This window comes from Microcaecilia unicolor, chromosome 13, assembly GCF_901765095.1.
Source record: "Microcaecilia unicolor chromosome 13, aMicUni1.1, whole genome shotgun sequence".
NCBI lineage: Eukaryota > Metazoa > Chordata > Amphibia > Gymnophiona > Siphonopidae > Microcaecilia > Microcaecilia unicolor.
The window spans coordinates 95581487-95602699 of record NC_044043.1 but is presented as its reverse complement, the minus strand read 5'-3'; the positions used below and the strand labels follow the sequence as shown (position 1 = coordinate 95602699).

The 21213-nt window shown below is 46.5% G+C and overlaps 1 protein-coding gene across 6 annotated transcripts in view; it reads left to right on the top strand.

Annotated features, from left to right (window-relative positions):
- Positions 1 to 21213, top strand: part of LOC115456645 (zinc finger and BTB domain-containing protein 40-like) — a 65436-nt gene that overhangs the window by 26806 nt on the left and 17417 nt on the right. For all 6 annotated transcript variants that reach the window (XR_003939901.1, XM_030185866.1, XM_030185865.1 and 3 more), the window contains 5 exons: positions 8674 to 8872; positions 9412 to 9545; positions 11376 to 11544; positions 17860 to 18330; positions 20743 to 20949. Coding sequence is in view for 5 of the 6 variants with exons in the window: in XM_030185866.1 (XP_030041726.1) it covers positions 8674 to 8872; positions 9412 to 9545; positions 11376 to 11544; positions 17860 to 18330; positions 20743 to 20949 (1180 nt within the window). In the remaining variant the exon portion in view is untranslated. The remainder of the gene's footprint in view (positions 1 to 8673; positions 8873 to 9411; positions 9546 to 11375; positions 11545 to 17859; positions 18331 to 20742; positions 20950 to 21213) is intronic.

The following is a 21213-nucleotide window of genomic DNA, read 5'->3' as shown; positions in this document are numbered from 1 at the left end:
GTTCAGTCTTGGACAGCTTCACACAGGCCAGATTTTCAGGATATCCCTAATGAATAAGGGGCCAATATTCAGACCTCAGCAGTTAGACCGGCTAACTCCTGAGGTCGGCACTGAGCGTTTCTGGTGACCGGCATTGAATGTCTGGTTTATTTTTGGCCGGTTTAAAGATAACCGGCTGTGTCGTTATTCAGACTTAGCCATTTATCTTTAAACTGTCAAATATGGCCACTAAACAGGCTTTAAAAAGTAGCAGATAACTGGTTATATTGGGCGATATAACCGGCTATCTGCTAGCTGTTAACCGGGGATATTCAGCAGGGGATAGCCAGTTCAGTGCTATTTAACTGGTCAGCAGCTGTTCTGGCCAGTTAAATAGTGTTGAGTATCGGGGAGTAAGTATATAAGAGGTTTGCATACAAATGTATCATGGCTGTTAAAGATGTAAATTGCTATGATTTAGTTGGAAGAGTGGTATAGCAAATTTGTAAATATAAAACATTCTGAAAATATAGTCTGTTTGTGTCCCTCAGGGACTTGTTACAAAAAAGAAAACCACATCAATAAAAAAATTACAACTCGACAAATAACTACCTGTCACAAAACGCCTAGCACCCACCTGGGGTTAACCCTGCATCCACCTAGAGGGTCTGTCCCCAGCACTGCTCAGGCCCGCCTGCAACTCTGCCTGTGTTCTACACTTGCACCGTTCTCCCACCATCTGGATCTCGCTTGCCACTGGGCAAGTTCCCCACCCACAAGTTATTTCCCTGGTGGTTTCTAAGGACACTGGGGCCACAATCCCAGGGGTCACACAGCTTTTAGAAACCACCCACAGACCCAAAAGACAATCCACCAGAATTCTTAGTCCAGGACAACAGAGCTAATAAACTAATGGGTTTATTATCAGAAAATGAATGGAACAGTGAATGGTGGCAAAAATAGATGAAATTAGCAAACAATAACAGGTAACCAAACATGGATCAACATTAAACTATCTAAACACTGTATTACTACCTGAGTAGCACCTGGGGAGTTCAAGAAAATTAATTGTTCAAAGTCTTTGAACAGGGTCTCAATGTAGAGATCTCTACCCTTCACACTCCCTTGCTGAGACTGGGGGAAATCCAGTACTTTCTGCTGGATTTTGAACTCTAGGGCCAATCAGAGCCCAGAGCATTAACTTTGAAGGTATCTGACCAATGGCACTGCAGGTTACTTTTCCTCAGGGCTGCCTTCTCTTCCTGTGGAAGATAAGCTGAAAGGAAAACAACTGCAGCCTTAAAGCATAGAACAGGCACCGCCTGCTGGCCAATTAAGGGAAATACATTGAGGGGAAAATGGGTGTCATAAAGCATATAAGAAATTACAGTCATAAGTCCCCTGTTTCACCACACTACCCTACCCTAAAAGATTGAGTAAGAGCAGAGCTTCCCAAACTGTGGGTCAAAAAAACCTACCTTTGTGGTCATGACCTAGATGGGCTCTCCATGGGTGCATCACTATTCTGCTAATCCAGGGGGGTCACACAGTTTTATTTGGTCTCAATCATGGGATCACAGACACAAAAAAATTGGGAAGCACAGGGCTAGAAGATTGGGAAATTATGGGGATATTTTCTAAATTTGCCATTGAAATGGAGATGATCTAAGAAATTGGAAGTGGAAAATGATACATACTCATGTTTGTCCCTAGAAAAGGAGAGTGCTTTATGTAATAGGGTGTAAGGTCATGTGATACGGGATGGCATGTGAAATGCGCTTCACAGTATGGTGGTGCTGGTACACAAGTTACCTTAGGGTGTTGGCATGTTTAGGTGCTGATTATCTGGAGTTAGTGTGGCGTTTGGACTATGTTGTGTAGTTGTGTTGCACAGGCTGCTGCATGGAATGATTTTGAACTGTGGGATTCAGTGTATGAGAAGAGAATAGGATTTGTAAGATGTGTTGAAAGATTTATTTTATTTATTTATTTATTGCATTTGTACCCCACATTTTCCCACCTATTTGCAGGCTCAATGTGGCTTACATAGTACCATCAAAGGCGTTGGCCCAGTCGGTGGATAACAAATACAAAGTTGTATAGTGATCGTATGAGGTATAAGTGGAGGGTCGGAATGGATGAAGATTGCGTGTTGTCCTGTTCGATCATAGTCGTGCTGTGTTGGTAGGTGAAGAGGGTTACGTGGGGTCGTTGGAGTAAGCCTTTTTGAAGAGGTTGGTTTTTAATGGATATTAGATGCTGCTTAATGCACTAGAATGCACGATGCATTGTCAGGTGCAGCGCTGTGGTGTGGAGATGTGGTTTTGGAAGCAGGCTGTGAGGCAATGTGCAATAGAGCTGGAATGTGGGACAGGAGAGCACAGAGAGGAGCAGCAAAACTAATAAGGAGATATCGGGCATGGTTAGACCGAGTAGGCCTGTGTTCCGCTCCTGGGAATAGCACTGATTAAATTGTAAGCTCCCATTAAAACCAAAGAAATTCTATATATTGATGCAGATGGTTATTCTAGGATAGACACTTAATTAACATTACTTTAACAGTCATGTAAAAAAGAATTTGGACATCTTAGCTGCCAGTGTCTTTAATGAGCACATCCTTGAATAAAGGCAGGCTGTAAATTAAATAAATAATCCTCATTAGCTCTCCAGGCCAGTCCAGATCTGGTAATACACACTCCTGCCAGCAGATGGAGACTGAAAGCCACTGATTTAATTATGTCAGCCTATAAAGGGTCCTGTGCTTTCCGCGCTAGCCAGTATTTCTCATTTCCAGCAGATGGTAGGTGAGGTAACCTGTGCAGTCTGAAACATGGCCTGTTAGGCCCTTTTGCAGGGGAGCTGCTGTAACAATTTAACTTTTAATGTGGGATGGTTATCGGGACCTTTGCTCTTTATTTTCAAAATAAGGGGTCAATGTTCAGTGTGGTTTAAGTGGGTAGAAGAGGCTCCTGTTTGCTTAAACTATTCTATGTGGGCCAGCTACCGATATTCAGGGGCGCTTAGCTTGGCAGTGCTGCTAAATTATTTTATTTTTTTTAAGGGAAAGGGGATGGAATTTGATATACTGCCTTTTCTGTGGTTACATATTCTTCTGTACCTGAAACAATGGAGGATTATATAGACGCTGACCGAGTTTTGGTTATGGTGCTGAAACTGTCCCCAAATCCTTTTTCTGCCCGCTTTCGGTATCAGCTGAAAGGCTGCATCCATAGTTTTGGTTTCAGTCAAAACTGGTTTTTTTTCAGTGGAAGCCAAAAAATGTGTGCTGTGTCTTGTCAAATATTTAAATGTCTGTATCATATCATTCCTGTCCCTCCTTTCCTCTTGGATATACATATTTGATTCCTTGAATCTCTTCTTTTGGTCCAAACCCATATCAGTTTTTGTTGCTTTTCTTTGAACTGCTTTAAGACTTTGCACATCCTTGGTGAGATATGGCCTTCAAAACTGAACACAGTACTCCAAGTGGGGCCTCGCCAATGATCTGTACAGGGGCATTAACACCTCTTTTCTTCTACTGGTTATACCGCTTTCTGTGCAGCCTAGCATCCTTCTGGCTACAGCCACCGCCTTGTCACATTGTTTAGCTGCCTTGAGATCCTAAAACACTATCACCCAAAGGTCCCTATCATGAGTTGTGCTCATCAGTCTTTCACTTCCAATCTAATACATCTGCTTTGGATTTCAGAATCCCAAATGCATTACTTTGCACTTCTTAGCATTAAATTTCAGCTGCCAGGCCTGGTTTTGAAATAGTGAGAAAGCTACGTAATGGAAGGAGAAATTAGGTCTTTCCTAATAATTTTCTTTCCATTAGTCCTTCCCACTATTTCAGAGGCCCACCTGATGTTTCTGAGATGTTGAGTTGGTGCAAAGTAATAGATCAAATATTGATTGTCACCTTGCATGGTGCTTCCTTCATTTTTCTTGTTCTCTACAAGTTGGCCAAAGATGAGTCCACACGTGTTTGCTCATCTGGTTAGTGTTAGGTTAGTGAGTTGTTTAAGGTTGTTGTGTTTTTTTTCTGAGTTTATGCTTAAAGCTTGTCTATGTAAATACTGAGGAGCTGGACTGGATGCCAAGAAAGATATGTCTCAGGTCAGTTTTCAGTTCTCTGTCTCCACCTGCTGGTTGATGGACACAGCTATCCCACAGGTTCTGGAATAGTGGGAAGGACTAATGGAAAGAAAATTATCAGGTAAGACCTAATTTCTCCATCCTGAATTTTGGCTTGGTTTGATGAAATGCAAGACATCATGTTAGGCTTGTCTTCAGGCAGTCTTTGAGATGTGGAGTCTCCTAAGTCTTTCTAGATCTTCTCCAAAAACTGACTTACCTCTGAAAAGAAGTCTGTTAAGTTGAGTTTTAGAAGCGGAATCCACAGACCAATTCCTGAGCCTTAACAGTCTTCTAGGAATCACAGCAAATGCCATGCCTTTTGCAAATGTACAGATAAGGTCATAAGGATATCAGCCTTATAAGCTGAGGTCAATTCCAGTTGGACAGGCTTTCCAACTGAGCTGTACCATGTGCTTTTTGGACCGAACGGGAGAAGCTCTGGAGACATGTGTGCTGCACACAGCTGCTTTTGAAGGGCTAATGCTGGCACCTCAAAAGATTGCTTAAGAAAAGATTCCAGCTTGCAATCTTGTACATGCTTAAGCACTGTTCCCCCTTCAACCAGATTTGTAGTCCTTTTGCTACCACTGTTAACCAAAGCATCCTTCTTAGATTCTTTTTCTTCAGAAACCAGGGGTAAATCTTTGCCATATCTATCCCTACTTTCATTCCAGCCTCAGGAGTGTCCTCCTCCACTGAGATAAAAGCCTGTATAGTTTGATGTAAGGGAAAGACGGCAAGGTTTCTCATGCCGTACAGGATGGTAGCTCCAACAGAGGACGACTCCTGTACTGGAGAAGCCAGTCTCAATATTTCCAAAGACTTAGAAAATAAATGTAGAAAGCTCTTCTCTCCAGAAGAGGGGTCCTCCCCTTCAGCTACCTGGATTTTCCCCTCCTTCAACTGTTGTACTATGGATGGAGCCCTTGAAGCCAGAGAACCATCGATAGACTGCGCCTCAGTATCTGTCAGTAAGTCCAGACATCTCCAGTTAGAAACTGGACCAAACATCTCCACTCAGAAACTGGACCATCAAGTAAAGATTTAGAAGTGGAAGGCAGAAGGTCTACAAATTAGAATTCTGATAGTGTTTTAGTTAAAAAAAAAAAAAAAAAAAATCTTTCTGCAAAAAGAAAAATTCTGCTGAAAAAGGCCACTTCTATGTGGAATGGCTCTGACAATTCTCCTTCTTAGAGTTTGCTTGAACATTCTGACTAATTGGCTGCTGACTTGTCATATCTGTAAGTGTGACAGATACTGAAGCTCCTTCTTCAAGCGCATTATGTTCCCTCCTTATGACATTTCCCCGAAAAGCATGGAACTGCAATGTTTTGCTCTGAAATAAGTTGAGAGGCAAATACTGAAGTGTTCCCATGATCCCCATCGGATTAGAACCAGTCCAACAAGATAAATAATGACCAGAAAAAGAGCGCTGGTCCCCACAGAGGGAGCAGCATTTTTGCGCACTCCGCTAGGGCCTCCATGGAACAGTGTGCCTGAACTTTACTTCACATGGGTAACCTGCACTAAATTTATCTTGACGTTTCAGCTTCTACAGTTCGGAGAAAAGGAACAGCCACAAATTCAACAGTGCTGGTAATCTGAGCTCCCCAGGAAGGCAACAAGGCAGACCCTCTTAAGACAAATAAAGGAACACTCCTACCTGAAGTGTGAAATTTCTGGTTAGGCTCCTAGAGGCAGATGCACTAAACGTTTTTCATCGTTAAATGAGCCCTCGGGGAAGAATTTCCGATCCTTTCCATGCACTTAAGCCTATTTTCCGACGACAGTAGCAGCTAACGAAAACGGAATGGAGATGAGCAATTAGTGTGAAAACCCCATTGAAACGACATGCACTAACCTTTTCCGATTGCCTTTACGCAGGAAAAAGGCAGGAAAACTAACGAGAGGTCTGGACCTCTCGTTAGGACAGCTCTGTGCCAGGAAAAAGTGTTAAGTGAAAAAATAAACAAACTTTGAGCCAATCCCAGCGCATTAGCAGAGCTAAAAGCGCTGTGATTGGTCCAAAGGACCTCAGAAAACACATAAAAAAAATAAAACTAAAAAAAGGATCGGGAGGGGGCAAGGGCGCTCATCAGGAGCGTCCTGTACGGACGGCCTTGCCCCCCCCCCCCCCCGCCGCTGCTCCCCACTTTCCGCCGCTCCCCCCACCCCGAAAAAGCAAAATTGTAGCAGCCCCTGCCCCCCTCCCTTCCTCACTACTCTCAGCTCCGCCTCCCGACATCCTCCGTGCCCCGCCCCCTTTGGGGGTCGTCGCCGCCATTCCCCTTCTCCATCGGGCCCCCCTCCCTCTTACCGGGCCCGTGCAGCGCCTCTCTCCTCTGTCCGAAGGCGCTGCACGGGCAAGAAGAACGCTGAATCAGCTGATGCCTGCCTTCGCGATGGCGCGTCTTTCTCCTGCTGCGCCCGCCCCTGTCTGACGTCAGTGTTACTGACGTCAGACAGGGGCGGGCCCAGGAGGAGAAAGACGCTCTATCGCGAAGGCAGGCATCAGCTGATTCAGCGTTCTTCTTGCCCGTGCAGCGCCTTCGGACAGAGGAGAGAGGCGCTGCACGGGCCCGGTAAGAGGGAGGGGGGCCCGATGGAGAAGGGGAATGGCGGCGACGACCCCCAAAGGGGGCGGGGCACAGACGGAGGATGTCGGGAGGCGGAGCTGAGAGGAGGGAGGAAGGGAGGGGGGCAGGGGCTGCTACAATTTTGCTTTTCGGGGTGGGGGGAGCGGCGGAAAGTGGGGAGCAGCGGCGGGGGGGGGGGCAAGGCCGTCCGTACAGGACGCTCCTGATGAGCGCCCTTGCCCCCTCCCGATCCTTTTTTTAGTTTTATTTTTTTATGTGTCAATTCAATTTGCCATGTGCTTGTGATTTGACTGTTTGTGGCATGCGCAGAGCAGCTAACATAACGCTTGGCTGGTCTGCGCATGATTTGGGGGCCGATTAACGATGTGTATTGTGATTCTTTGATACATTGTACGTTTCAATACCGATTCCAGCATGTGTGACTTTTTTTTTTGGTGCATTTTTCGTTATTTTAAAATCGTTAGGGACTTTAACGATTTAGATTTTTTTACGTTTGGTTGCTGCATCTGCCTCCAAGTTACTCAGCAGTTCTTGTTGCAAAATTCTTTGTCTCAGTGTCATTATTTTGAAGAGGAAAGAAGAATAGCTGGTGGGAAAAAGAGGAGATTCTCAGACTTCTCTGAGACACCTTCCTGCTCCAGCAAATTGAAATTGTATGTGTATATGTATGTGTGTGATTCTTAGAATCATCCCCTGTTCTGCTAAGACAGTTGTCTAACTGACTCGGGATCTATTCCAACAGTTCAGAAGCTGTATGGTAGTCTGGCTGTATCTGCTGGAGACAGAGAAATACTGAGAAGGTTAAGCTGCACATTGCCCTTAGTTCTGTCCTATAACAGCTCTTGTTCTTTGTCGCCATCTGCTGGTTGACAGATATAACCCACAGGTTCTGGGCTGGTCTGATGTGGATGCTAAGGAAATATGTATTCAGTGCTGCTAACTATGCATAAAGTGGTCAGCGCCCTACTACTGTCAATTTAGTTTAGGCCTTCTGTTGAGGGTTAACCAGCTTTTCCTGCTCTCTCAGCTTTGGGAATTGTACATCTCTGATCATCTTGATATTTTGTACAGAGGGGAAGGAAAGGTGTTTCTGTTTGTATTTGTCCAGTGTCACACTGTATATAGGGTTTGGCTTCTTGATGTTTCCAGTTCAGGTTTTGTCTGTCTATTTCTGCTTCCACTTTGTGGTCACTTATTCTGTGTTTAGTGAGGCATTCTGCTAGTGCATAAATTCTATTTAGGTATCTGTAGCAGTGCAGCTTGTTCTGTTTTCTATTTGTCCATCAAAATAAGTGTCATTGGTATTCTAGGGCTCTTTCTCGCTCTGGCTATTGCCTCTGCCTCTCTCTCACTTTTCTCCCCCTTTCTCCTTAGTGGTTCCTCTTTATCTATTAACCTATAAATGTACTCACTCTGCTGCTCCCCAGTATCTCTCCACACTCGTCCTTCCCTACACCCCTTCCCGTGCACTCCGCTCCATGGATAAATCCTTCTTATCTGTTCCCTTCTCCACTACTGCCAACTCCAGACTTCGCGCCTTCTGTCTCGCTGCACCCTACGCCTGGAATAAACTTCCTGAGCCCCTACGTCTTGCCCCATCCTTGGCCACCTTTAAATCCAGACTGAAAGCCCACCTCTTTAACATTGCTTTTGACTCGTAACCACTTGTAACCACTTGTAACCACTCGCCTCCACCTACCCTCCTCTCTTCCTTCCCGTTCACATTAATTGATTTGATTTGCTTACTTTATTTATTTTTTTGTCTATTAGATTGTAAGCTCTTTGAGCAGGGACTGTCTTTCTTCTATGTTTGTGCAGCGCTGCGTACGCCTTGTAGCGCTATAGAAATGCTAAATAGTAGTAGTAGTAGTATCTGACTTTGGGCCTTTCCTTGCCTTGCCTGCTTGTCCCTCTCTCTCTCATCAGTCTCACTGTCCTGGGGTTACATTCTGTGCAGGTGATGGAAGGGATCGTGCAGAAGGACGGCAGCGTAGGCACTTTCAGCAACTTGGTGTCGGCAGTACTGGATGAATTTCTTCTGCCAGCTGTGGCCATGTGGCAGGTGCTACTGGCTATACAGAAGGATGAATTTCACCTTAATGTGCTCATGGAAGAAATCCGTAAGGAGCCAGGCGCTGACCACTTCTTCCAGACAGGTAACACTGCTGCACGTACATACTCATTGTCAAACTGTGCACAGAGCTAGACTCTTATATCAGTCAGGTAACACTTGTCCATGCTTTGGGGGTTTCCTTTCCCTCTGGTGATTACTGAGATTTCAGGGTACTCTTCCTGCTTTCCCTGTGTTCCTGTAGTACACCGAACATACTGACTACTTGAGGTGATCTGACGACGTTCATGTTTGTGATAAGAACATAAGATAAGCCAGGCTGACTCAGACTAAGATTCCAGCTTCCTCTCTCCCAACAATTTGAATTTAGCCCACACTTTTCTTTCAATACTAGCACAAAGTCAGTTACGTTCGGGTACAGTAGGTATTTCCCTATCCCCGGAGGTCTCGCAGTCTGTACATAAAGTGATTGAGGGTTAAGTGATTTGCCCAAGATCACAAGAAGCATCAGTGAGATTTTGAACCCTGCCTTTCCTGGTTCTCAGCCCACTCTTCTACCCATTCAGTTACTCCGCTCCACAAGTACTTGGCAGAACTGATTTCTTTATCTTTCATTTTTTTTAGCAGCTAATCGAGAATGCGTTGCCAGAGACATATTGTTACGACACAGTGAGCTGATTGGGAAGGCCATAAGCGAGAGCCCTTCATTGGAATGTGTGTTACAGGAAGAGGAAGGACTGACACAGATTGTCAAAGAGGTACTGTACCAAATGAGAGATCTCCTGGGAGGGGGTGACTACACAAAGAGAAGGCAGAATACTCTACTGGAAAAGGGGCACCAAGTGGAAGGAGTAGAGTAACGAAACTTTCTCACAGATGGTGTTCAAATCAGCGTGTATTCAAGTCTTCTAAAACATTGGTGACGACCCAGAGGGGGGTGACTACATACAGAGATCATAACCAGTTAAAACTCCCAGGAATGTTTATTTCTTGCATAGTGTCTTGGCGCTCTGTGAGATTTTTTTGGGCATGGTATTTTCCTTGACCGTACCCACAAGTGTTGAATACGGGTCATTGAAGATGCCTCATTTAGCATAGATGTAAAACGACACTGAATATGGGGCATTGTCTGCCGATGCTTCCAGCAACTAATCAGTGTAACTGTTAAGGCCCAACAGATAACATATACATAGTAGATGACGGCAGAAAAAGACCTTTACGGTCTATCCAGTCTGCCCAACAAGATAAACTCTTATGTGCTCCTTTTTACTTGTACCTGTCCTCTTCAGGGCACAGACCGTATAAGTCTGCCCCGCACTATCCCTGCCTCCCAACCACCAGCCCCACCCCCCACCAGTTGGCTCTGGCACAGACCGTATAAGTCTGCCCATCACTACCCCCTCCTCCCAACCACCAGTCCCGCCTCCCACCAACGGCTCTGGCACAGACCGTTTAAGTCTGCCCATCACTATCCGCTCCTCCCAACCACCAGTCCCGCCTCCCACCACCGGCTCTGGCACAGACCGTTTAAGTCTGCCCAGCACTATCCCCGCCTCCCAAACACCAGTCCCGCCTCCCACCACCGGCTCTGGCACAGACCGTATAAGTCTGCCCATCACTACCCCCTCCTCCCAACCACCAGTCCCGCCTCCCACCAACGGCTCTGGCACAGACTGTATAAGTCTGCCCAGCACTATCCTCGCCTCCCAAACACCAGTCCCGCCTTCCACCAGCGGCTCTGGCACAGACTGTATAAGTCTGCCCATCACTACCCCCTCCTCCCAACCACCAGTCCCGCCTCCCACCAACGGCTCTGGCACAGACCGTTTAAGTCTGCCCATCACTATCCCCTCCTCCCAACCACCAGTCCCGCCTCCCACCACCGGCTCTGGCACAGACCGTTTAAGTCTGCCCATCACTACCCCCTTCTCCCAACCACCAGTCCCGCCTCCCACCACCGGCTCTGGCACAGACCATTTAAAGTCTGCCCATCACTACCCCCTTCTCCCAAACAACCAGTCCCGCCTTCCACCAACGGCTCTGGCACAGACTGTATAAGTCTGCCCATCATTACCCCCGCCTCCCAACCACCAGTCCTGCCTCCCACCAGTTGGCTCTGGCACAGACCGTATAAGTCTGCCCCGCACTACCCCTCCTCTGAACCAGCAGTCCCGCATTTCACCAACGGCTCTGGCACAGACTGTATAAGTCTGCCCATCACTAACCCCGCCTCCCAACCACCAGTCCCGCCTTCCACCAACGGCTCTGGCACAGACCGTATAAGTCTGCCCATCACTAGCTGGTTGTCTTACAATTAAGTGAAGTGGTGGAGCTCTCATTGACTGAGGTCTGGTGTTCCATAGAAACACAGAATTAGCAGATATGGACCATTTGGTGTGCTTCTATGTATCTGTCTGCCATGCTGTCACAGATTCTACTTGATCTGTGGTCGTTCTCTTATCCTTCCCCCTTCTGCTAAGGTCCCTTTGTGTCTACCCCAGCAATGCTTGAATTGTGCTGCTGTTTTACCTCCTACCTTCTCTCTGGAAGTTTTACTGTCCTCTACAGATGTTTTTCCTTCCTTTTAGCTTATAAGTGTTTCCGCTCAGAAGGCTGATGATGGAACATCTGCGGAGAAGGTTCTGAGCGCTGCACTGGAGCGGTCTGTCTCTTCTGTGGCATTCTGTCAGCTGTTGTGCTGTGTCCATGACTCCTTCCCTGATCTGTGGCCAGTAATGCAGGATCTGGAGCAGATAGGTAAGAGATGTTCCAGGTGTCCACCGTCCTCTCGGTGAAAAAGTCTTTTCCCACATTCCTTTTGCGCTCCCTTCAAGCTTCATTTGATGATCCTTCTCATTTGATGGATAATGTTCTGATACTTTTACTGAAACTTAAATGGTTTATCATATCTCCCTTTTCTTCTAGAAAGAACATTTATTTATTTATTTGTTATTTGATAGACCACAGTGTGTGCAATAATATAGTATAAGTTGGCAGCAGAAAAGACAAGTTGCACCTACCTGGAATTACTGTACAAACAAACTTTTTCCAGAGACGGGCAAGTGGTAGAACTTGAGGGGCATGAATTGATGTTGGATGGGGGGGAGTCAACTCAGGAGTAACGTCAAGGAGTACTTTTTCACATAGAGGGTGGTGGAGACGAAAATGGTGTGGAATAAACAGAAAACCAGGGGACACAAGATGAAGCTAGAATATGGTAGATTTAAAACAAACAGGAGAAAGATTTTCTTTACTCAGCATGTAGTTAGACTCTGGAACTCGTTGCCGGAGAATGTAGTGACAGCAGCTGGCCTTACGGAGTTTAAAGGGGGTTTGGACAGATTCCTGAAGGAAAAGTCCATTTAACATTATTACATTTTTTGGGGGGGGGGGGGGGGTTGCCGGGTTCTTGAAGCCTGGATTGGCCGCTGTCAGAGACAGGATGCTGGGCTTGATGGACCCTTGGTCTTTTCCCAGTATGGCGGTACTTATGTGGAAAGAGAATGGAATCAAAACAATTGGGACATAAGGCTAGTGCTGGGCCCCAGTTATAGCTAGACAGGTCTGGATGGGCTGGAGTGGGTCTTTGGTAGCAAACTCCAGTAGTTAGGGGAATAAGGCCAGTGCTGGGCAGACTTCTAAGGTCTGTGCCCGGAAAATGGCAAGGACTAGATTGAAAACAAGTGTGTATGTGTTATATTGAATCATACCTTATGCCAGTGGATCCCAAACCTGGTCCTGGAGGCACCCCAGCTAGTCAGATTTTCAGGATACCCACAATGAATATTCATGACAGAGATTTGCATGTAGTGGAGGCAGTGCATGCAAATCTCTCCCATGAATATTCATTGTGGCTGTCCTGAAAACCTGACTGACCGGGGTGCCTCCAGGACCAGGTTTGAGAACCACTGCCTTATGCTATGAGTTTATCTTGTTGGGCAGACAGAATGGACTGATTGGGTCTTTATCTGCCATCATCTACTATGTTGCTATTTAAGATAGGACTAGATGCGATGGGGAAGGACTGAATAGCACAATGACATCATTCCTAAACCAAACAGAGAATCAGGCAGGATGCCAAAAGAAATAAGAGAACAGGGAAAAGGGAGCCAAATATATTTGTTTCCTAAAACTTGATATACTGCTTAGCTTATTCCTTAAGAAAAGGCTTGAGAAAAAAATCCCAGGTCCCGAGAGCTGATTTCAGCTTCTTAGAAGAGGATTCTAAGCGTAAGTCCACAGGCAACGTTGCGAAGTGTGGGGACCAAATTACAAAAGGTCAGAGATCGAGAGCAGTCCAACTGAACTCTAGTAACAGAGGTCAATGTTTGAAGACCTGAGAGAATGGGCAGGTGTCTGAGGGATGGATGAGCATGGGGGACAGATAAGGTAGGCCTGAATAAAAAGCACAGTCAGTTAACATCAGAAACTTTCTGTCTTTCTAGGCATGGCTTATACTGCCCTGCTGTGTAAGTATGTCTACGCTGGCTGATTTGTGGAGAAATTAGAAATAAACATTCTTTGCTTGGTTTCTCTCCCCTTCACCTCTGAATATTGGAGATCTTGAAGAGGTTATGCAGTAATCCAGTGTACATTATGATGGGACATATTTCTGAAATTACAGATAGGCACTTAACCTATTTTTGAGCATAAGTGGACTTAACTTCCTTCTGCCGTTGCAGGGCAGTACAGGTCATGGACCCTTTCAGTAGCCCTCCTTTGAATTAACACTGAAACTAAGGAACATTTTGTCATTGAGTGTCATTACAGCTGCAACACTAAAGGGTTTTTTTTTTCTTTTGTACATAAAGCCAGGTTTACTCATAAGTATATAAGTATTGCCATACTGGGAAAGACCAAAGGTCCATCAAGCCCAGCATTCTGTTTCCAACAGTGGCCAATCCAGATCACAAATACCTGGCAAGATCTCAAAAAGTACAAAACATTTTATACTGCTTATCCCAGAAATAGTGGATTTTCCTCAAGTCCATTTAATAACGGTCTATGGACTTTTCCTTTAGGAAGCCGTCCAAACCTTTTTAAAACTCTTTTAAGCTAACCGCCTTTACCACATTCTTTACCACTCATAGGAAACAGTTTTTATAAAATTGCGTGATTATGTCTGTGTTTAAAATATGTGCACGGAAAGCGTGTGCCTGCTTTTGTGTGTTCTGCTCATAGGAATGCCTGGGGCGTACTTTGAGAGGAGCGGAGGCGGAGTTGCAGTATTCACATAGGATGTGTGTGTGTACATGCACACTGCGACACCAACTTCAGAGCAGGTGTAAATGCATGTGTTGGCATTTGCAGAATGTTGGGACTGGATCTGGGAGCCTTATTGTATCAAAGTTCAGAGGCACCTATGTTAGTTTTATAAAATAATCTTAACGTAGGCACCTTTTTGGAGTTCTTGCCTTCGGGCACTAAAATGGGCAACTTTGATAAGTTTTTCCTTAGATAAATAGGTGGAAATACACATTTCAAAAACTGTCTGCACCCCGATATGGGAGATAGTGGTGCACTACTTTTCCCTGTGGAACCAGTGCTGGAAGTTTCCACACATGTTGGGGAAAACCTTTCAGACCTTTTCTGCAGCTTTCAAAGAATTGTTCCAATAGGCCATTTGCCACCAGAAGGCATCACCCAGGGCCTCCAATTGCCATGGTAGACTAGGGTCAAAGTAGCTGCCACAGTCCTTGAATCTCTCTTCCTAAAACAAATAAGAGAAAAATTTTCTTAGCATGTAATTCAACTCTAGAATTCGTTGCCAGAGAATGTGGTTAAGGCGGTTAGCTTAGCAGAGTTTAAGAAAGGTTTGGACGGCTTCCTGAAGGAAAAGGCCATAGAATGTTATTAAATGGACGTAGGGAAAAATCCACTATTCCTGGGACAAGCAGTACAAAACGCTTTGCTCCGTGGATCTTGTCGGGTGATTGTGACCTGGATTGGCCACTGTCGGAGACAGGGTGCTGGGCTAGATGGACCTTTGGTCTGTTCCAGTGTGGCGATGCTTATGTCTTATGTCTTCCCTCGCCCCCACCCTCTATCTAGTGTGGTCTTGGGCTTGTTTGAAAGGTAGCAGCAGCGCAGTGTCCTCAGCTGTGTCCATCTCTTCTGTTGCCCAAGGCTTGAGTGTCACACTTTGGCAAAAGCGTTCCTACCTTTGTTCTGTATTTGTCCGACTTTCCCTTAGGATTTTTGCTCTATCCACTGTCCTATTGAATTTTGTAGTTCCTTTCATTTTCTAATGAAACCTTTTGTGCCGAAAGCTGCCAGTTAGTCATTGCAGTGTAGCAAATCTAAATAAACCAGACCACTGTGGTGTACCACACAGGTCGAAACGTGACACAGCAGAGTGGAAGGTGTGGCCTGTGATGGTGTTCTGCTGTTGCTGCTGCTTCTTCCTACAGCCAAGTTGTATGGAGGGTGAGGTGATGGGGGTGGGGAAGGTGGAGTAAGTAAGGGGGGTGAAGGGGGGGTTCTTAAGGGTGAACGAAAGGGAAAGAGAGAATGAGTGAGGGGATAGGGAAAATAATGGATCAAGAGGTGGTGTAAGAATTGGGAGGGTGGTTTGTGAGTGAAGGGGGTAGGAGGGAGCAAGATGAATGAGGTCAGAGGGGACACAGGTACCTTAGTGAAATCGGAAAGCACCCTGAGCTCAAATGAGCTCACTCCTTAGAGATTTACATTGACCTCCAGTAGTATGCTATTTATTTTAAAATTCATACTCTTTCTTAGTATTGAATGGGATTGTTTTCCCGTGTATTTACTACTACTACTTATCATTTCTATAGCGCTACAAGGCATACGCAGCGCTGTACACCATATACAAAAGACAGTCCCTGCTCAAAGAGCTTACAATCTAGATAAGACGGGTAGACAGAACAATTAAGGGTAAGGAAATAAAGAGGTGAGGATACAGGACAGGGCAAGTGAGTTAGGAGTCAAAAGCAGTGGTAAAGAGGTGAGTTTTGAGTTTGGACTTGAAAACGGCCAAAGACGGGGCTAGACGTACAGGCTCGGGAAGTCTATTCCAGGCGTGAGGTGCAGCGAGATAAAAGGAACGGAGTCTGGAATTAGCAGTAGAGGAGAAAGGGACAGATAGGAGAGATTTATCTGCAGAACGGAGTACTCGAGGGGGGACGTAGGGGGAGGCAAGAGTGGAGAGGTACTGGGGAGCGGCAGAGTGAATGCACTTATAGGTCAAAAGGAGAAGTTTGAATTAAATTTCTATTTAATAGAAAGTCTGTCCACTACCATAAGTTCCAACTTAGAAAGAAATTACTGTGTCGCTGGGGTGTGGGAGGCTCAAAGAGAGAAAAACAGCAGAGTGCCTTTTCTGTTGTCCCCCCCCCCCCCCCCCCATCCCCCCCCCCAGTTCATGAAGAGTACTCCCTTTGGAGGTCAGACCAGTAAAGGATTATTAGGTTTTATGGTAAAAAAAAAAAGCTGAAGGCCTGGTATTGAGGTTAGAAATGTAGCAGTGTTGTTGGGTGCTTAGTTGCTGCCCTTGTCTGAACTTAGATAAGCCTGTTCTTAGAAAGCTTTACGCACAGTTTTCCAGCTTGTGCCTGAGAATTTACCCTTGACCTTCTGCAGAAAACCAGAGTCTGTGATGTCACTTCTTTCCTGTGGCTTTGGTGATGAGTGTTAATAGACTGATTCCCCGTATTAGGCGATAGAAGGGATTGGCTGCAGATTGTGCAGGATGCGTTCACTTTCCTTTGGATTAACCAGTGAAGGCTGCGCATGATGAATCTTAAGTCTTTTGAGTGTAAACCTTCTGTCTAACTATATAATCAGTCTTCAGAAGGAAATGTTTTTGAAGCAGGTCTGGGTTTTGCCTTGTATAGTCCCCAAAGTCCATCTCCCTGTGTCAGCATCTGCAAACTATGCAAACTGACATACAGGAGCTCTTCCCACCTTTCCTTCCGTGTATCCGGAGGTGTAGTCGTGACAGTTCCTTCCAGAAGCAAATTCCACTTTCCCACTTTGTATATGTATCATTTCCTTCATACTCAGCTCTATGGTAAACTATAGAAAACTAGTAAAAGAGGCCCGTTTCTAACAGGAAACGGGCGCTAGCAAGGTTCCAGGGCCCCCTCCCTCCCTCCCTCCCTCCGTCCTCCGAGTTCCAGGCCCCCCTCCCTCCCGCCCTCTGTCCTCCGAGTTCCAAGCCCCCCCCTACCTCCCTTCCTCCGTCCTCCAAGCCCCCCCTACCTGCCTCGCCCACACACCCCCTCTTTCCTCCTCCCACCCTCATTTCCTGTTTGCAGAAGGGCGGGACCAGAGGAACAGCTGAAAGAGAAGCAAAGGCAGTGTGAAGCGGCGTCCGTGCGTGCCGGACTTCACTGTTGCCAGCAGAGCAGGAGGTAAAACATTTTAAACAGCTGGCACGTACGAAGGGCTGGGGCACCCGCACATGTCCTGCTTGCACTCGGAGCCCAGAGAGAGAGAGGGAGGTGCTGGATGGCGGAAATCGGAGGGGGGGGGCGCGGAAATCGGAGGAGGGGGGGCGTGGGGCAGTCGGACTTGAGTGGGCCCGTGGAACTCGGATGGCCGGGAGTAGAGGGAGGGAGGTAGGGGGTCATGGAGCTCGGGGGGGGGGGGGGGGGGGGGGGGGGGGGGATTGTTTACTCACCTCCGGTGGCTGCTGCTGGGTTCCCTTCCCTCTCACTTCCCATTGGTCCGCCTTGTGAATTCCAGCACTGTTAAATGTGTGTATTTTTGATACTGTTTCACGGTAGTTCTATTATTAGGTTTCAATTTACTGTTTTCAAGTTTACCTCATTTATTGTATTTATTATTATTTATTGCATTTGTATCCCACATTTTCCCACCTTATTATTATTAATGTTTATTCTTGGTTATTTTACTATTGTTATGCTGTTAATAAAGTAGTAAGTTTTTTTTATGTTAAACTGTACCTGTTGTACTCCGCCTAGGGTGAATCTCTTCATAAAGGCTGTTAAAAATCCCAATAAATAAATAATCATTGATTTTTATGCACCTGTCCAGAGGAGGTTTATCTTCACCTCTTATTTCCAATGCATTTTTTTTTTTCTCTGCCAGGAATTCTTACTGAGGGAACCGGGGAGGTGAAAGGCATTAAGAAATGGAAAGTGAACAACAAGTTACAGGTCGAATGGCTGGATAAAGGAGAAAACTGTAAACCAGAGCCATCAGGAAAGGAAGAGGAGAAGGTGGTGGAAGCAGAAGCATCAAGTGAGAGAAAAAAGAAGATACCTCAGCCAAAGCAAGAAAAGGTCACCCCTGTGTCCTCCAGAAAGAGCTACGTCTGTAAATCCTGCGGCAAGAGCTTCCACTTCCGCTGCCGACTGGAGGTGCACGCGAAACGCTGCAGGATGGCTCGGGAGACCTCCTTGGAGTGTGTGGACTGCAACGAGCTGAAACCGTCCAAGAAAGAGCTGGAGAAGCACCAGCAGCAAGTCCACGGCTACTCCGGCGGCAGCTCCAGAGGGAAGAAACGCAGACTACTGGTCACCTGCGACATCTGTGGCAAGGAGTTTGCCCATCCATCAGGTAACGTTACATCACTTGGAGAGGGGGGAGATGGCCACAGAGTTTGAGTTGAGGGTTTAGGGCTCATGCCTCAGGAAACTTTCAGCTTTGTACCATCCTCAGTTATCTTCCATGACACTACTGCACCACCCTTATATTAAACTCAACAATGATAGTTATCCTAATATCACCCATGCTAGAACAAATCCTATAAAAATGCTGACATGGTCATCAGAATTTTATTTTTTTTTTTTTAAGTTTTCAATCATTATTTTTAACAAAACAAGAAAACATAGCAAAATGAATGTATGGATATGTGGGGTAGCTACGTGGGGCCACGGGGGGCTTGGGCCCTCGTAGATTTGACCCCCCTCCCACTCCGCCTCCGTGGGCTACCTTTGCTGGCGGGGGACCCCAACCCCCGCCAGCCGAGGGTCGTCTTCCGGCACAAGGCTTCGTTCTGTTTCTGAGTCTGACGTCGTGCAGGATGTCAGACTCACAGAAACAGAATGAAGCCTTGCAGATCAGCCAGTGGCCGCGTTGCTGGCTGATCTGCCAGGCTTCATTCTGTTTCTGTGATACAACGTGCAGGACGTCAGACTCGGAAACAGAACGAAGCCTTGCGCCGGAAGAAGAGGACCTCGGCTGGTGGGGATTGGGGTCCCCCGCCAGCAAAGGTAGGCGGCGGCGGGGGGTGGGGGGCTAAAATGTGCCCCCTCACCTCGGGCTCTGGACCCCAACCCCCGCCAGCCGAGGGTCGTCTTCCGGCACAAGGCTTCGTTCTGTTTCTGAGTCTGACGTCGTGCAGGATGTCAGACTCACAGAAACAGAACGAAGCCTTGCAGATCAGCCAGTGGCCGCGTTGCTGGCTGATCTGCCAGGCTTCGTTCTGTTTCTGTGATACAACGTGCAGGACGTCAGACTCGGAAACAGAACGAAGCCTTGCGCCGGAAGAAGAGGACCTCGGCTGGTGGGGATTGGGGTCCCCCGCCAGCAAAGGTAGGCGGCGGCGGGGGGTGGGGGGCTAAAATGTGCCCCCTCACCTCGGGCTCTGGACCCCAACCCCCGCCAGCCGAGGGTTGTCTTCCGGCACAAGGCTTCGTTCTGTTTCTGAGTCTGACGTCGTGCAGGATGTCAGACTCACAGAAACAGAACGAAGCCTTGCAGATCAGCCAGTGGCTGCGTTGCTGGCTGATCTGCCAGGCTTCGTTCTGTTTCTGTGATACAACGTGCAGGACGTCAGACTCGGAAACAGAAGGAAGCCTTGCGCCGGAAGAAGAGGACCTCGGCTGGTGGGGATTGGGGTCCCCCGCCAGCAAAGGTAGGCGGGGGGTGGGGGGCTAAAATGTGCCCCCTCACCTCGGGCTCTGGACCCCCCCCCCCCTTCCCGCCGAAGTCTGGCTACGCCCCTGATGGATATACTGGACAATTCTTAAAAATTATATCGTGAAAGCTCATCAAATTACAGACCTACAACAGTCTAGTGACTTCCATTTACAAATCTTTGTGGAGCAGATGGGAATCTTATGCTGCAACATTTTCAGATTAAACATACTCAGTTCCACCCTAAATTTGCAATTAATTATTTTTCTGTTAGTTAATAGTAAGCATAAGGGCTATTGAGATCAAGGACTCAAAAAGATGTCTGTTATTTTTTGAAGTGCAACAGGAAGAACTAATGAGTTCCATACAAGTAACTTTAATGATAATATCGATATCACAATTCTCTCCAAATAATCTGCAGGACACTTATAATTAAGAAGAGTCCGAGTGCCAACTGACTTATTACATACAGAAATGATTTATTATCACCGTTTTGATCTTAAACTTTTTTTTGTTTATACTTACATAATGAGGGAAACTTCCAAAAGCTGTTTACCCGGGTTTATGGCAATTTTCAGATAACCATAAATCTCCCTGCAGGTTAAGGCATTTGCTTGACTGTTTTTTTTTAATTTTGTGGCTGTTGGCATCTGTTGTTTTGCATTGATTGCAGCTGTTCTTTGTATCTGTTGTCTTAAGCGACTGCCTAGTTTGCCTGATGGTTAGGCCGGCTCTGCAGACGCTCTGTTTCTCCTCCTCTCATCACCTCGTTTGCTCTTTCTTCCTCAAGTCTAGTCCAGGGCCGCAGTCCAGTCAATTTTTCAGGATTTCTCCAATGAATATGCATGAGATTGGAGACAGTGCATGCAAATAAGTTCATGTATATTCATTGTGGAAATCCTGAAAACTGTGGACTGGGTTGAGGACTGATGTTGCCCACCCCTGGTCTAGTCTGTGTCTGTCTGTCTTTTGTTGAGATGCATGGTATAAAGCAGGATTGTTTTATCCATTGGGGGCTATTAAAACTCAGGAAATAGTAACTTTAGGTGTTCTACCTCTCTTTCTATCTGTTTTGGGGTGATGTACCTGCTGGTGACAACCCCTTCTCAGGGATGCAGTATCACAAGCGGACAGAGCACTTTGACGAGAAGCCTTTCTCCTGCTCCGATTGCGGTGCCAAGTTTGCTGCTAATTCCACCCTGAAGAACCATCAGCGCCTGCACACAGGGGAGAGGCCTTACGTATGCAAGCACTGTCACATGACCTTCACGCAGGCTGCGGCACTCGCCTACCACACCAAAAAGAAACACTCTGAAGGTGCGTGGGATGCAAGCTGCAAAGAAAGAGACCTCCCCCGTCTCACTGTCAAACGCAGCTTTGCTCCATATCTTTATGTTGAAGAGCATGTAGAATGACTTGGCTGTTCTCTTAAAAGATCCCCATGACCTAATTAAAGCTTGAGATAAGCTCCATTAGGCCCCATTTCCTGCCTTTTAGGCCAACACAGTTGAAGAGTCTGCATGGATGACTGGGAATCGTGTGGAAACTGCCATATAAAAAGCATCTATTCAGTGTCTGGTT